The sequence below is a fragment of the Mytilus edulis genome, chromosome 5 (assembly GCF_963676685.1).
Source record: "Mytilus edulis chromosome 5, xbMytEdul2.2, whole genome shotgun sequence".
Taxonomy (NCBI): Eukaryota; Metazoa; Mollusca; class Bivalvia; order Mytilida; family Mytilidae; genus Mytilus; species Mytilus edulis.
In genome coordinates, this window is record NC_092348.1 from 85388688 (window position 1) to 85406145 (window position 17458).

Genomic DNA, 17458 nt, shown 5'->3' on the forward strand with positions numbered 1-17458 from the left:
CAAAACTTGTGGTAAATGAATCTAAATCGAAATCTGGATCATTTGATTGTTTTTACCTGAAAAAAAGAGAACCCGGCTAAAACTAACACACAAAATCAATAGGTACTCAGTGAAACTGTTAATTTCTTTCAAAGGGCAGCTCTTACACTGTTATTTTATCGTCATTCTTACAATAGAACAGGATACACATTTTAAAATAAAAACCTGAACCCTGGCGTAGTTAGTGTCCCAGGGGTTCGAGTCAAATCGGCACAGGATCTGGTTATTTCGGCACCTATATCAAAAAGACTAATCGACACTTGGTCAAATCACCACCGATTCAAAGTAATTTTGGCATTTGTTTGATAATTTCACCACCAATTTATATTTTTCACCTTTTCTGATTTTCAACTAGTACACATTTTTGTTTAGGGTCCAGCTGAAGTCACCTGTGTATGGTCAGATCATAAGTTTTCGTACTTCATACAAATTCGTACTGTGCATGCACAGACACTTGTTTCTATCCATGGGAAGACCCACTATCAACGTATATATTTACGATAAGTTGATAGTGGGTCTTCCCATGGATAGAAACAAGTGCTTGTGTAACGACTAACGGGAGTGAAAGTGATGTTTAGTTGGCATATAAAACTATGAATGTAAGACAGAAAGTCACAGGACAAAAAGTCACAGACAAAAAGTCACGGACAAAAAGTCACAGGACAAAAAGTCACAATTCAGTTTTGAGATTATTTTTCTTTGAACAAGGCTACACTAATTTTTTAAAATATTTTTTTGTTTTTTTCTTGAACTATTTTATATATGAAGCAACTTTGTAATTCAAAATGTGTTCAATAAATAATTTATCATGATCATAATTGTTATGAAAACAAAATGTCACAGTGGCTAACTACCTAAATGGCTTCATTCTGCCAAGAAATATGTCCTTTGTATGATTAATTTTAATAAATTTTCATTTATCAAGGTTTATGAACAATTGCCTAAACTTAGAAATAAATATATGTTACAAAAAGAAAATATTTCAAGATCTTTCTCTCGTATATTCAATCAATTGTCAAGAAGTTATTTGTGACTTTTTGTCCTATCAAATTTGTGACTTTATGTCTTGTGACTTTTTGTCCTGTGACTTTCTGTCCGTTCTGAGATATTACATGTATTAGTCATTCAATAATTTATTCTTTAGAAGGTCTGATGATTTAAGGTTCATCATAACAAACGGACAAATATGGCTGTATTTACATGTCAAAAATTACTCTGAGTACAGACTTACCTGTGAAGTTGGAAAAGTTTTAATGCCTGGCATCCACTAGATATAATAAAGTTACATGCATTTTGTGTTTCAGAAAGATAAAATCTCTTTTGGATTTTGATGGGCATTTTTTTTCCTTCATGCAAAAGGTGTGAAAATTAACTAAGTTGTGGTACAATGTACAACTATGAGATGCTCCCTCAGGTAAAAAACCGGTTTGTATTGTTTTGATTGTCCTTAATTGACATGGACAAGATTTATCTTCACAAGTGTAGGTGAGTTATTACTCAATTTATTTCACTTGACTGGGCGGAGTTTAACCGTTTCGCTCATAATAAATCATTTCATCTATAGATAGGTGTTTCAGGATAAACTCATCAATGAAGTGTCCAGTTATTCTTTTGTTAATTCCTTTGATGGCACTGATAGGTGATTAGAAATCAGTAATAATTATAACGGCAATCATCCTAATCACACACATCTTCAAATAGACTGTCCTTATGCAAATTAAAACGTAAGCTCCGCCCGATCAGTTGAAATGACATTGGTAATAAAGAGTTTATTTGAGTCAGTGAGTGGACAGCATCAAAGTAATTCAGGTGTTTGTTTATTTTTACACCGCACATCAAAAACTATGAAAGATTTTATCTTTCTTAAACAATGTTAAACACAAAATGCATTTAACTTTTATATATCTAGTGGATGATAGGCATTAGAACTTTCCAAACAGCACAAGTAAGTCTGTACACAGAGTAGTTTTTGGGGTGAAAATACGGCCATATTTGTCCATTTGTTATGATGAACCTTAAACTATAATTGATTACATCAATATTGTCCATACACTTTAAATACAATTCAGTGGTAGACGTTCTTACCATAAATATTATTGTTTCCCAAGGGTTTTCTAGCAGCCGTCAGTATGACGAATTAAATCTGGGCTATCTCGGGACTACGCACAGCTGTTAGAGTACCCACTGAAAGACCCGACCGGGCTCAGGACCAAAGAAAGTGTCACGACCAGAAGTACAATATAATAGTTAGAACTTCAACCACTACACTTGTGTGTGCATGCTTTTTCAATGGAAAACTCATGAGACAAGGATCTATGTGCTGTCTCTTTGCTTGTTGGTGCCAGTATTGTTTTTATACCACCATCTTGTTGAAGCTTTCTGAGATGATAGTGGGCCTTAATTTCCCCAGGGGCTTTTAACATCATGATAATGTGGTGTTACATTGCTAGAATGTAATGCTACCTGAAATTAGCTTCTCAAAGATGAACAATGCAAGAGTTTTCTCAAAAAATGTTTTTTGCAGGAACATGGGACTCCTGTCAGATCCAAAGAAAAGGCAGAAAATACTAGATGTGATTTCTAAGTATAATAACCATTTATCTGTTCTGTGTTACATTGCTGGGGTCACATGGTTTCTGGCGTTAGCATACCAACCACTCAACGCTCGTACATACTTTTCTGAAAATGCTTTATTGCCAGGTATGTATCTTTACAACTGAAACTGCAAATTCAGAATTGACTACATGCATTTATTATTGTGATTTTTGTATCTTCATCTGGGACAACATCCCTAATGCACCTCGAAATGAGGAACTCAAAAGTCATGTGTAAACAAAAAATCTCTGTGAAGTGATATTGGACATGTTGGACATGTTTCTATTTTTTTTTACAAATGACTGAGCTTAACCATTTGTCAAAATGTTTGTGGTGAGAAGGAAAGTAGAGGAACATAGAATAAATGTGTAAAAACTATGGAGCTATTAAATGTGTTCAAAGTATTAAATTTTCAAAGAACTTATTGTGTTTAAAAGGGATTTTTTTACCACAAGGAGCTGCATCATGAAAGGATGTTCGGGGTATGCTAATTTAAGGAAAAAGTAATCTCACTTTGTACCTTGAAAATTTGACCACATATGTGAAAATGTTGCAGCTTCGAAACGAGCTATCATACATATCCAAGTTTAGGATATGGACTGAGCTATAGAAAAAAACGTTACCATTACCGCCTATGTAATTAAAATTAAATATATTGACCCATCTAATGAACAATAATGCGAATATCATTATCGCAATTTTCAGAAAAAAATCTTAATACATCATTACATGTACAAACACATGAATTGAATTCAGTATGTGAGTTTTTATAATTGCGATACTTATCAAGTCACATTATTTGCATTTAAAAAAAAACGTCTGAATTTAAAGCAATTAAGGATTAATCAGGTACATTGAAGCTGGTTTATATAGATTTAGATTCAATATTTTATCTTTTAATTAGATAATTGAGAAAATGCAGTGATTAAAATTTTATTCTGAATGATAATTTGATTTGTTGGTTAATTTTCTTTAATTATGTTGCTGTCCAATTGATGTTATACCTTATATTGCCTTTCAACATACTCCTAATTAAATTAATATGTGTATGTGAGAATGTCATGGAATAGAAGTTCCGTCATAACATAAGTTCCAAAAGGAAAGAATATTCTGGAATATTATTTCCACAGGAATAAATATTACAGTATATGTTCCTGACGGAATAAATGGTATAGAATATTTGTTCCAACAGGAATAGGTATTATGACAATGTTTATAATAAAGTTTCCATTGGAACTTCTGTTAGGCGGAACAAATATACTTTGACAAGTGGACGGAAATTGCAGCTCCAGTAATTGATAATATTTATATTTTTTAACAGTAATTAAAAGTAATTTTATAATGGTTGAATAGACAGTTATGTGAAAAATATACATCTGGCAAGATTTCTGTGTTGCTTTAATGAAATTATTTACAGCATGATAATTGTAACAAGCTTTGAGTGAAATCTGAGAAAATATTTACAAGTGCCCAAGATTTTAGACTTTAGATTATGAATTTGTAACTTGTGTATCACTTACATTTGTAGGTCTAGTAGAAAATGAGTTTTACCCACAGTTGGATATGGAAGCCCTGGTACAAGAGTACAATGAACAGCTTCAAAAGGAAAAAAAGTAAGATATTATTATATTTAGAATTCATATTACTATATCGTGTATATGCAAAAGTGTTTAACTTTTTTTTTATTCTAGTGGGATTACTGCATTACAAATTTGTAGTTGATAAATGATTAATTAAAAAAAAACATATAAACACAATCAATAATATTTCAGCAAAAAAATAGGATTTTTTTTATAATTATTGCATATTATTTCTGTCAAATGTTTTATCTTTATATGTTAATCAATATTTTATTTCAGAAATGTACCTAGAAAATGGGTTGCTGACCAGTTCACAGCTTTGGGTTTAGATACATATATACAGAATTATACTATACTGTATCCATTACAGTTAACCAGGGGACAGGTATAGTATAATTTTAACAGATTCAATATTATCATGATTATCATGATGAATAAAGTACTATGTATTTTGACATGAAGTTAGTTTGATACATATTGTTATTGAGACATGTACTGTTAAATTCTGGAAAGTTCATGCTTTCCTTCAATGGAAAAAAGTTTTATTATTAACAAAAAATTGTAGTGAAGCTTATAATATTTTGCACATAAGTTATTTTTAAAGATCAATGTAGTAATTAGTAATTATGAATAATAGTTTGTATACCATGAATTCATTAGTATACATAGGATACCAATTTTCATGGATTTTGTGGTTACCCTGGCAGGAACCATGAATTTCAATATACAACAAATTATAAATTTCTATAAAAATGTATACAGACTTTTACATTAACACAAAATCAAATAGCAATGAAAAGGCAAGTTTTCCTCATTCACCAAAAACTAGTACCCACAAAAATAAATGAATCCACAGTAAAACTAGTACCCACAAAAATAAATAAATCCACATTAAATTGATTTGAATTACATGTCATACATTGAGTGTTGATTCCAAGAATTAAAACCTGATTTTTTTCTACAGAGTGTACCAGGCCAGAATGTCTATGGAATATTGCGGGCTAGGAGAGCCAGTAGTACAGAGTCTATTGTTCTCTCAATGCCTCTTCGTCAAAAAGAATCAGATATGCCCTCCACCACTGGTAGTATGGTGTTAATGCTGGCCCTGGCAAAATACTTCAGACGTAAGTTGTACTTTTAAGTGCTGCAAATTGGCTGTAGTCATTATTTCGTGTCTAAGAGGAAAGTGTTATATTTCAATCCTGGTCTCTATGATGAGTTTATTTACATATAAATTCACAAATAAAACATGAACCAAAATGCCAAAATTGCTCAACTGCATGCAGACATGTTGTCAATCCACAACTGGAGATTTGGAAATTTTCAGCTGCAGTTTTTGGCCTCATAACTGGAGATTTTTTATTGACCTTTTTATCGACATACGCAAGATTTTTTTGTGTGTTTAAACTGCATATCTCCCTTTTTTGTTAAAAAAAACATTGATTTAATACCTTCAAACACATGCATAGCCATTTTTTACTTAGTAAAATAAAAGATAAGGGGGGTTTAAATATTTATTCATCATATATAGTTCCAAGATAAAGTCATCATACATAGTTGGCAAAAAGTACCTCTGCTTTAGCTACATTGTCAACTTTAGTACCACTACTGAACATGTTTGTAACAGAAGGTGTTGAAATGATAGAGTTTTGGGCTATCTGGTGGGTAACTGTCTCCATATTTTTGGTCAAGTAATTAGGGCCAACATAGTCAGCTTTGCATGAAGTGTAGTAAGCATGGTCTTGACCTTTGGCACTGGACTTGCACCATTTTTAAATTTGGCTAGATACTTTGTCTTCTTTAATTTGATGCTGGGGTATTTGGTGATAACATGCAGTTTGCATTATGTCAAATTACAAGACAAACACACTTACATAGGTATTCAATTGGCTTCGATAGAAAACAAGCCATAAATATCATATTTGAGTGGATTTTATTGTCTTTGAGGTTCAGTATAAACTGTATGGTAAGTCTGTTCCATGTTTTCAACAGCATCAACATTTATTAAAAGTCGATGTTTATACAACTGTTCCATTGTCAGTATTTCACTTTTAATCATCCAGACATGTATATTTACATAGCTAGTTGATTACTAGGTAAATGCCTATCATCTTTTATTGTTGTATATGCAGTCTAATCCTTAACACCTTCATTGATTACTCCAGGCTATTTTCCTATATCCGTTTTTGACACAAATTCCATTACAAGAAACTTCCGTTTTTCTCGGACTTTTCCCATATCAATTTGAGTTTCTCAGACTTTTTACTTGTCCGTATTGTCCGTATCTATTTTGTAAACAGAAATGTCAACTGAAAATTTTTTGGCGATTGACATTTTCAAAAAGCGGAAGATTTCAAATTTTAACGGGAGGGACGGAAGAGGGTCTGAAAAGTGGGAGATTTAACTCCCACCGGGAGAATCACAAGTATAATATTTGGGAAATTTACTTCTACTAGGGTGTGTTTTATAACCTTGACTACTGAAAGAGATCAATAACCTCTGTGGATTCATAATTAATAGTTGGATACCGATTAAGGAACCACGAAATTAAATGTTTAAACGAATAACAATTTTTTTTCAGGTTTCTATGCAAACTTTGGCAAAACCATGAAAATAAATATTCACGAACATGTAACCTTTTCCATAATCCACGAAATTGGTACCTTAGTGTACCAAAATAAATGAATCCACAGTACAAGAATTATGTCTTTTATCCCTACATTGTTTGTATTTCTTTAAAGCTAAGCCAATTTCTTATACATGTTTAACAAGATTTAGATTAATTACAAACAAACACCTATTGAAATAACTCATGATCTCCTGTTATTTTTATATCCATAAAGTTGAGTTTTTAATCATTGAACATCCTGATATATTTTTCAGAGAAACCATATTGGGCCAAGGATATAATATTCCTTGCCACTGATCATGAACAATTTGGAATGCAGGCATGGCTTAATGGTTACCATGAAATCAGCTCTGAATGTAAGTTTAACGGATTAAAAATATGGAGGTTAATACTTTAAATAGTAGTCTATGAAATAAATATTGAATGTTTAGATTTTTCATATTTCCGCTTGAATCAGAGCGTTTTAATGACTAAATCAGTTAAAAATTTTCACATAAACTAATCGAATCAATTGAAATAGACACTTGAGTGTTTAAAAAGTGTTCAAAAACTATCGTTAGATGAACTTGAAATTTGAGGCCAAAATCGGCCCTTACCGACCTATTCCTTTGTTGTAGAAAATATTTTAAAACATGATTATTACTTTTAGACATATCCCCAGGAGACCTGATGGGTAGAAGTGGATCTATACAGGCAGCTTTAAATCTAGAAATACCAGATTCTAACCTGAAGCATCTAGACATTAAGATACAGGGATTAAATGGACAACTACCTAACCTAGATCTGGTCAACCTGGTGGTCAGATTATGTCAGAGGGAAAGAGTGGAAGTGTCAATACACAAGCAAGTATGACAAATATAGTGAACAAATTATATTAACACTTTGCCCAGTAGAAGCAACAGCTTATTAGTTTTGTCCATGATCCTTCCAGGATATAAAGATAAAAAGATGTGGTATGATTTCCAGTGAAACAACTATCTACCGGACACCAAAAAACATAAATGTAAGTTATTGTTAGGTCCCCATACCACCTTCAACAATTAGCAAAACCCATGCTATAAAGGCCTTGATATGACAAAAAGTCATTTGAATGTAACATAAACAGTTTAAACATGATTATAATCTCTAATTAATGTAAAAAACAATAAACTACAAATTAAAGTGATAAACTGCATCAATCACGTAATTAAAGGCTGACTTGGAACAGGCACTGACTAAAATCACAGGTTTATTTGGCAGTATTGAAGTGATATCCGGACTTTATGAAAAATTGTGAAAATGTGAAAAATTATGAGAAATATATAATGAAAAATTTTCCTTCTCAGAAGGTAAAGATCTTGAAAACTGTTTTACACATCTTTAATTTCATTTTATTTAACAGAAAGATTATTATGATGCTGAATCTGTTGATGGTTACAAACACTCACTGAAAACCATGATGAAAATGATGTGGTCCCATGCTTCTGGTATCCCTACAGGAAATCATGGACTCTTCCATAGATATCACATTGAGGCTGTTACTATTGAAGGGATCACAAAGAGAAAAGGACATCACATTTCTTTGGCAAAAACTGGAAGGTGAATATCTGATTGTAGGCAATATTATGAGAGAAAAAGGTTAAGATCTGAACTCTCATAATAGAAAAGTTATAATGTTAACTTGAGCTTGAGTTTAGTGTCCAGGCTTTTATAGTACCATGGAGTCATATATTGCAATGATGCCATCTGAATAGAATGTATTTTAAAACTGGAGCTGTAATTTTAGGCAATCAGTGATATATCAAATCCCTGTTGCTAATTGAAAATACTGTGAAGAACACTGAGCTTGTGACTTACTCCGTCTCAAAACAGCATCAACGCTGATAGAAAATATGTTTACATTGTAAAGAACAAGACTGGTGACTTTAGTTAAAAGTCCAACAAAAATCTTGAGCCTTTTTGTGTTTTGTTAGATATTCTAAGCCATTGTAGAAATGTATTTAGTTAATTAATATGTTTTTCAGAATTATAGAGGAAATAAAAGTTAAAAATTAATGTAGTATTTTTTGTGATGCAATGGTGGTATATTTATGTGACTGTTAAATTCATGTATTTTACAGAGTTATAGAGGGTATATTTAGGAGTCTAAACAACTTATTAGAGAGGTTTCACCAATCTTTCTTCTTCTACATTTTACCAGCCACAGAGAGATATATCTCTATAGGACTATATATGCCACCGTTTGGTCTAATATGTGCTGCTGGTCTCATCAAGGTATCCTTTTCCTGGTTTGTAAGATTAGAATAATGTGTAATTGTGTATCATTGTTGCTATTCACTTCAAACATTGAAAATAAGGTTGCACTTCTAAGTTTGTTTCTTTGTTTACAGAATTATTCACATGGTTGACTAATTTTGTACACAGTAAAGTGAAACAGGCTAGACGGTCATTTCACAAAATTGTTAAGACTTCTATAATCGTTTCATGCTCCCAACTTGGCATTTTAAATTTATTTAATCTATTTCTGTAAGGAACCCAGTTAAAAAAAGATTTCACATTATGAAATAGCCGGCATTAATAATTTATGACTAGTAACTAAACAAATAAATGATTCCTTAACCATCATGTAGGCTGTTGCTTTATGGATAGCAATAAATACACGTAACTCTGAAGATAACAGTGACTCAGAAAGTAAAACTAGTGACTCTAAGGAAGAAAAAGAAAGTGAAGCAAAGAAAGAAAAAGAAGATGCTAAACAGACTGACACAGATAATGAAGATGAAGATGCTCCTGAGGTATATAGAATTACGACTTCTGTCCTTCACTATCATGAGGATCATAATGGGGGTTCCTTCATGAAGAATAATTGTAAAAATTCTTGCCAAATGACGTTAACGGTAGATTTGGTGCATGATGTGAAATTTAAACTACGGTATAGACATAAAAAAATCTACTGATTTTGACAATTCATGTTTAATTTTTTCCAAAAATAACGGTAACGATAATTACTGGAGATCTCTGAAAAATCAAGTTAACAATATTTTGACGAATCACACATATTCATACCCTCAATCATTCTTAATGGTCACATAGAATTCCCAAAGATGTATTTTGTTGTTCCAAAATAATGAGGTGGCTTATATAGATTCACAATTAAGGAGAAATAAAATAAACCAGAAATCTTCATGATAAATATATCCACATTTACAAGCACAAAAACTTCTACAGAAAATATCACAAAGTACCAACCTAAGTGCACTTATAAATTCTGTAATATACTTCATAGCTCAATATCAACTAAAGCATAAATCATGTTTTCACAGATTAAAATATTAATAAGTATACCTCCAATGTGTAAAGAGTACTCAATTAAGCAGGGGAGACAATTCAGTGTGTGCTCTTGTATAGTTACAATGATGGATCAGAAATATATAAGTAACTATAAAGCTGACTCTTAATTATTGATGTGAAAATATGACACTCTTTTCTCTCAACAATTAGAAAAGTTATTCTGTAAAGTTTATAAAGTTCAGAAGTGAAAAAATTAAGCTTGTTATTATAATGTTGGAATTATTTGATTGAATTTTCTTATTTTTGACAAATTAGCTGTTAACTGCATTAGTTCTTGAAATTTGTATGTGTGACAACTACTAGGTAATGCATAAATACAATATGTGTGATGTTATTGTATTGTATCTTTGATTTTAAAACATATTTTAATTGTTGTAGGAAGCTTCTAGAGAAGGAGTATCAACAGTATTACCTTTAATATTATTTAGTTTTCTGATGGGTGTATTCTGTTTTACTGGACCCGAGTTTGTTACCACTATGTCTCCATCATTCAGGATTGGTGTAGAAGATACAGTCTTCTTTGGACTGTTGGCTTTGTTCTCTGCATGTCTGTTATTACCAAGGACTGTAGCTAAGTAAGTAACTGGTGTGAATAGATCAAATATATACCTTCATCATTAACCTTATATCAGGATTGGTGTAGAAGATACAGTCTTCTTTGGACTGTTGGCTTTGTTCTCTGCCTGTCTCTTATTACCAAGGACTGTAGCTAAGTAAGTAACTGGTGTGAATAGATCAAATATATACCTTCATCATTAACCTTATATCAGGATTGGTGTAGAAGATACAGTCTTCTTTGGACTGTTGGCTTTGTTCTCTGCCTGTCTCTTATTACCAAGGACTGTAGCTAAGTAAGTAACTGGTGTGAATAGATCAAATATATACCTTCATCATTAACCTTATATCTGGATTGGTGTAGAAGATACAGTCTTCTTTGGACTGTTGGTTTTGTTCTCTGCCTGTCTCTTATTACCAAGGACTGTAGCTAAGTAAGTAACTGGTGTGAATAGATCAAATATATACCTTCATCATTAACCTTATATCTGGATTGGTGTAGAAGATACAGTCTTCTTTGGACTGTTGGTTTTGTTCTCTGCCTGTCTCTTATTACCAAGGACTGTAGCTAAGTAAGTAACTGGTGTGAATAGATCAAATATATACCTTCATCATTAACCTTATATCTGGATTGGTGTAGAAGATACAGTCTTCTTTGGACTGTTGGTTTTGTTCTCTGCCTGTCTCTTATTACCAAGGACTGTAGCTAAGTAAGTAACTTGTGCAGATAGATCAAATATATACCTTCACCATAAATCTTTTAATATCCTATCAGTCAGTTGCCAAGACAAGTACCTAAGTTTGTTTTTTCATCATTCCTAATATTTATAGTTGTCTGTATTTGTTAGTTATTTCTGTATCTGTTGAGATAATGTTTGGATTTAACTAAGGAAATTATGTTTATTTGGCTGAAAAAAAATAATTTTAAGTTTCAAATAGAGTTTTGTGTTACAGATGACCCAATTAAGTAGCAGTAGCCTTAATTAATTTCTTCCAAGCATATGGATTATAAATTCCTTTGTAAATATACACATGGAAAAAAGTATTGCAACACCAAATTGAAATTGAAATTAAAAAAACACTCTTTATTTTTTTGTGATATAATTTGGTAAAATAGAACTAGTTAAACATTATTTAAGTATCACCTGAGTTTAATCAATAAATATCGACTCGATCAGGTTTTATCTGCACATGCAGCTACTGCACCCGTAAACAGCAAAACAGAAGTTTTTATCCTCATTGTTTTCAACACTTTAAATAACCAAGTTTTTAAAGTTATGTGATTGACACCTTGTAATGGGTCCTTGACAACTCTTAACTGCAGCAAGATGGCAGATTATCAGCATAAGAGAAGCAGGGATGTCGCTGTAACAACTGCACGTATTGTTGGTCATCACCTTCCACTATAAGTCGTTTTGAGAATAAAAATCAGGCAATAAACGCTGTTAAAGACCTTCCGAGATAATGAAGACCCGCTATACCATTTACTAGGGAAAATCAAGCATAATGAAGGTTCGTCAGAAGGAAACCCATTGCATACAAGACAATCCTAAAAAGAGAGTGGTGGCCCTACAGGAGCCTTTTATCAAGAACTGTTCGAGATCGACTCATCGCTACTGGTTATCGTGCTATAAGACCATTTCGGAGACCCTTGCTAACGAACAGACACACAGTTTTCCGTATCCAATATAGTGCCAAAGTTGGAAATAAGCATCGTGGAGGAAGATCCAATGTTCAAATGGAATTCGGTTCATCTTCCTTGGCCCGATCGTAGCCCGGATTTGAATCATATCGAGCATATTTGGGACACTATTGGGCGGAAAGTGCGCAAAAGGACACCCTAGTTCAAACACATAATGAAATAAACAATGCCCTTCATCAGAAATGGTTGCTGCTACCTTAGCAACAAATTAGTCGATTTAGGGCAGGAATCAGAAGACGTTAAGATGCGGTTATCCGTTTGAATGGAGGCTGCGCACAAAGTACCAATTCTTTGGCGTATAAAGATCAACCATGATGTGAACAGTCATCTGAAGATTAATTTTGAAATGTCTGACATTGTAAAGTTCGACTACAGTAAAAGTCGTAAAATGCATTTTTTTGTACAAAAAACACTTAATTTTGTTATTAAAATTGTGGTTATATAAATCATTTTTTTTTTCAAACATTTTTTGTTTGTTTCAATGCCAATGTTATCATAAACTATGTTTTAATAATATTATACAAATATTTTATTATATTTCATCCAAAAAAAGAGGCTGATTTTTCAAGTTTTAAAAAATCAAAGTGTTGCAATACTTTTTTCCATGTGTATAGAATATTTGGAAGACAACCTATGTTGTTCAGGGCTGTATGGTGATCAATAGCTGTTAGTTTCTGTGGCATTTGGTTACTTGTGAAGAGTTGTTTCATTGGCAATCATACCACATCTTCTTTTTATATGTGTCAACTTACCAATACTTTTTTGTACAAAGCCAGTCTTCCTGTAATTAATTTTCTTCCTTTAATTATAATGTCCTATAGATTTGATAAGAAAAATGCAGGAAACAGCCAACTTTCCAAACATCCTTTTTGACAGTAAATGATTTTTCTATTTCAGAAAATCCCAGTCAACTGATAAGAGGTTGATATTTGATTGGGAGCTGTTGAAGAGTTTAGGCCTGATATTCCAGTCATTAGTACTATTTTCTATAGCATTGATGAACATATCTCTAGCATTCTTCTTAGCTGTATTTATAATACCTGTTACAGTTATTACACATCCTTGTAAAAATAGGTAAGAACTGCTATTTATAAAAGTTTACATTTAAAATGTCTGCTGCTGTAAATTTCAAAACAGGGAATGGTCTCCAGTGTCTACATGAAAAAGGACAGATATTGCCTATGCATAGCCTCAAAGTTGTAAGGTTGGAAGTAAAGTACTACATTTTGGATCATTCAATGTCCAAAGTGAAAGAATTTGACTTATTGTGCTTTTCCAAATGTAAATGAAGATTAATAGTAAAAAGTAAAGTAACAAAAATGCCAAACTCCTAGGAAAATTCAAATTGGAAAGTCCCTTATCAAATGGCAAAATCAAAAGTTCAAACACATCAAATAAATAGAAAACAACTTGCATATTCGAGACTTTATTTATTAAAAAAAATTTTGATCAGATATTTGACATGATACTGCCCTGGTGAATAGATATGTAAATATAGATCAATGTTAAATTCAGTCAGAATAATAATTGAAAAATCATTCAAATGTTTCTTTTGCACATTTAAAATCATTAAAATTTTTAACTTGTATGTTACATCTTGTTTCAGGATATTCCGTTGGATGCAAAAGATTTTACTTCTACTCCTGTGTCCTGCAGTTCAAATATTTATAGCCTCAATGATATCAACAATGGAAGGAAAGTACAAAGGATCATGGGATTTAATACAGAAGTCCTTTGAGAACATGAAACATGGACTAGTTTTGACAATCTTAGACAGATATTTATTTGGATCATGGATGTATGGTGTGTTTTGTTTTGCTGTATTGCCAACATGGCTGATGTTCTGGACAATAGTACATTGTGATCTATAAAATAGCATTATAGAAGAGATCTTTGTGTATACCTGTGATCTTAAATATCCCACAAGCAAAGTATTGGCAAAGTACGCGGTATAGGGATGTTTAAAAAAAAAATTGCGTTGTATAATGCTATCATGTAGTCATCTGCGTTGTTGTCCGAAGACACATTTAGTTTCCAGACAATAACTTAAGTTTACATGAAAGGATCTCTTTGAAATTCAATAAGAAGGTTCAAAACCACAAAAGGAAGGTTGGGATTGATTTTTGGGATGATGTCCCACCCCTTTAGGAATTAGGGGCCCAAAAGGGCCCCAAAACAAGCATTTTTCTACTTTCAAGATAATAATTTGTTTATAAGTATTTCAATTGCTCTGAAATTGTACCACAATGTTTTATACCACAAGTAAAAGGTTTGGATTCATTTTGGGGTCTATGGTGTCAATATTTTATGAATTAAGGGCCTGAAAGGGGCAAAAAACAAGCATATTTGCAGTTTCTGGACAATAACTTGTGTGTAAGTGTATGGATCTCTCTGAAATTGTACTACAAGGTTCCATACTACAAAGGAAAGGCTGGGATCGAGTGTTGGGGTAATTGCTCCAAAAGAGGGGGGGTCTAAAAGTTTGGGGGTTCCAAATTTTTAAGGGTTTAATTTTTATGCCCCACTTACGATAGTGGAGGGGCATTATGTTTTCTGGTCTGTGCGTCCGTTCGTCCATCCGTCCGCTTCAGGTTAAAATTTTTGGTCAAGGTAGTTTTTGATGAAGTTCAAGTCCAATCGACTTCAAACTTAGTATACATGTTCCCTATGATATGATCTTTTTAATTTTAATGCCAAATTAGAGGGTTTACCCCAATTTCACGGTCCACTGAACATAGAAAATGATAGTGCGAGTGGGGCATTCGTGTACTGGGGACACATTCTTGTTTTTTCCAAAAATTTTCAAAGTTTCATGAAGAAATCTTTAATTGCACAGTATTGCCCAATAGATTTGTAAGACCTTGACATTTGTTTTGTGTCAGAAACCTATAATATGTCAAAAATATAATCACAATCCAAATCAGAAAGTATCAAGCTTGAATAGTGTGTCCATGAATTTGCCCCAACTGTTCTGGGTTCAACCTCTGCGGTTGTATCAGGCTGCGCTCATGGAAGCATTTTATTAGATAAAGCTTTTAAATTTTTTGAGAAGGTAGAAAAGCTAGATGTGGTGTGAAGTTTCTGTAGCATATGTGTGTCTTTTCTATGACCGTATAGTGCATTGAAATAAGTTATGTTTATCAACTGTATCTTATCAATAGTATATGATGTATTGAATCATTCCAAAGTTCAGATGTCTGTCACAAATGGGTCAATTAACCGTGACCTCATTTTCATAGTTCATTGGTCAACAGTTCAGTTTTTCAGTCAATTTCAGTATCAAATCATATCTTATTTGTTATTTAGAACCTTGTATGTTTGACAAGGTTCACTAGACCTTGACCTTAATATCAGTGTTCCATTAAGCATTAAGGTTAGTTTCTCAAAGTAAGTTAAAGGCCAATTATGATTGATGTATTAAGTGTACATAGTGTTAAATAAAGGATTAGGTATAATCATTCATGACACCAAATCTTTTATGCTTATTAAAAACTCAGCATTTTATTGCCTTTATTTTAATCACAGTGAGGCTTTCAGGATGGAGCAGAATACTGCAAGTTCAAGCTGACTCCTTGCACCAATTTACATGATGTATTAACAGTGTCTGTGACTGGGTACATCTAACCTTGACCTCATTTTCATTTTATTGTAGTTTTTTTGTACTAAATAGAAGTAAATCCCACTAGCCTTTCATGAATAAAATCATTGAAAAGTGAATGAATCTGTCTGAAAGTGTTCACCTTTTCCATACCTCATTTCATATATCATTAATGTCATGTTTTTATCATATGATACTTGTATAATACAACTTTAACATAGTATCAGTAAAGCAGGTTAGACATTTTAGTGCATCCACCATTGTGTAGTATTTTAGTAGATTGGATGATTTTCACATGTATAAAGAGTTGAAAGATTCTAGTCAATATAAGATAAGTGAAATGGATAAAGAAAACCAGTCTACATTCCCACATGTTTGTGATAATTTATCTGAATATAATATGCAAAAAAATAGATTAAATAAAGATGTTGATTTACATCTACAGAATGATTAATTTTTTATGTAATATTTTTTTCCTACTACACAAAAAATGTAATGTTTTTATGCCCCACCTACGATAGTCTGTTTGTCTGTCTGTGCGTCCGTTTGCTTCAGGTTAAAGTTTTTGGTCAAGGTAGTTTTTGAAGAAGTTGAAGTCTAATCAACTTGAAACTTAGTACACATGTTCCCTATGATATGATCTTTCTAATTTTAATTCCAAATTAAAGTTTTGACCCCAATTTCACGGTCCACTGAACATAGAAAATGATAGTGCGAGTGGGGCATCCGTGTACTTGGGACACATTCTTGTTTTTTAATGTTGTACTTTTTCAAGCTTAATCAATTTTTACTTACTTTTGATATTTGTTGTTTTTTATGAATATTTTTTTTTTTTTTGCTTTTAAAAAAAATTAACGATCAAATAAATAATTTGTTAAACTTAGATCTGGAGTAAGCATCATTATGAGGGACAAATTGATAACTATGCATAATTTTCTGCTGTTTTTTTTACAGCAGTACTTTGAATATTGTGATATTTTATCAACCAGATGGTTTTTTGTTTACAATCATCAACATGTACTATATTTCCATTAGTACTTGATGTAAACATTATGATGATGCAATATTTTTTATTTTGACGCACAATGTAGTATTTCTTGTGTGTTAGAAGAGATGTCACACAATAAAAGATTTAATATTTGTTCATGAATTTTTATATTTTATTCACAGAAGAAATACTAGTAAACCACTGAGTATGATAAACCAGTACTTGTGTTCAATACAATGACTTTCTAAATTTAGTATCTGGTACCATTCCCTTGGTTTCGAATCGGGAAGTCCCTTATCAAATGTTGAAATAAATAGCTCAAACACATCATCAAACATATGGTAAACAACTGTCAATTTCCTTATATAGAAAATGGTGGATTAAACCTCAAGAAAACTGCAACTGTAAATTCAGAAATTATTGCGAGGTTTTTATTATTGCG

General features: G+C 32.2%; 1 protein-coding gene across 2 annotated transcripts; it reads left to right on the top strand.

The window, feature by feature from the left end:
- The first annotated feature begins 24 nt into the window (after positions 1-24).
- LOC139525525 (glycosylphosphatidylinositol anchor attachment 1 protein-like) lies at positions 25-15668 on the top strand. 2 transcript variants are annotated; one of them, XR_011664920.1, is made up of 14 exons: positions 25-102; positions 2564-2739; positions 4163-4247; positions 4494-4599; positions 5179-5338; positions 7098-7199; positions 7493-7689; positions 8225-8421; positions 8943-9096; positions 9453-9617; positions 10552-10748; positions 13328-13504; positions 14037-14410; positions 15457-15668. XR_011664920.1 is itself a non-coding variant. In XM_071320920.1 (13 exons), the coding sequence occupies exons 2-13, from the start codon at positions 2568-2570 to the stop codon at positions 14299-14301; spliced, it is 1977 nt and encodes a 658-aa protein (XP_071177021.1). In that variant the 5' UTR covers positions 25-102; positions 2564-2567; the 3' UTR covers positions 14302-14422. The 2 variants fall into 2 exon arrangements, 1 of the variants encoding a protein (XP_071177021.1); XM_071320920.1 differs by lacking the exon at positions 15457-15668 and having other exon boundaries at positions 14037-14422.
- Positions 15669-17458: the final 1790 nt, after the last annotated feature.

What these genes read in the sequence shown, in the direction of transcription:
- LOC139525525 (XM_071320920.1), top strand. Translation starts at nt 2,568, where the DNA reads ATGGGACTCCTGTCAGATCCAAAGAAAAGGCAGAAAATACTAGATGTG. An exon ending in CCTGGCAAAATACTTCAGAC is followed by an intron (nt 5,339 to 7,097) that starts GTAAGTTGTACT and finishes TATATTTTTCAG; the next exon opens with AGAAACCATATTGGGCCAAG. An exon ending in TCTTTGGCAAAAACTGGAAG is followed by an intron (nt 8,422 to 8,942) that starts GTGAATATCTGA and finishes TGTATTTTACAG; the next exon opens with AGTTATAGAGGGTATATTTA.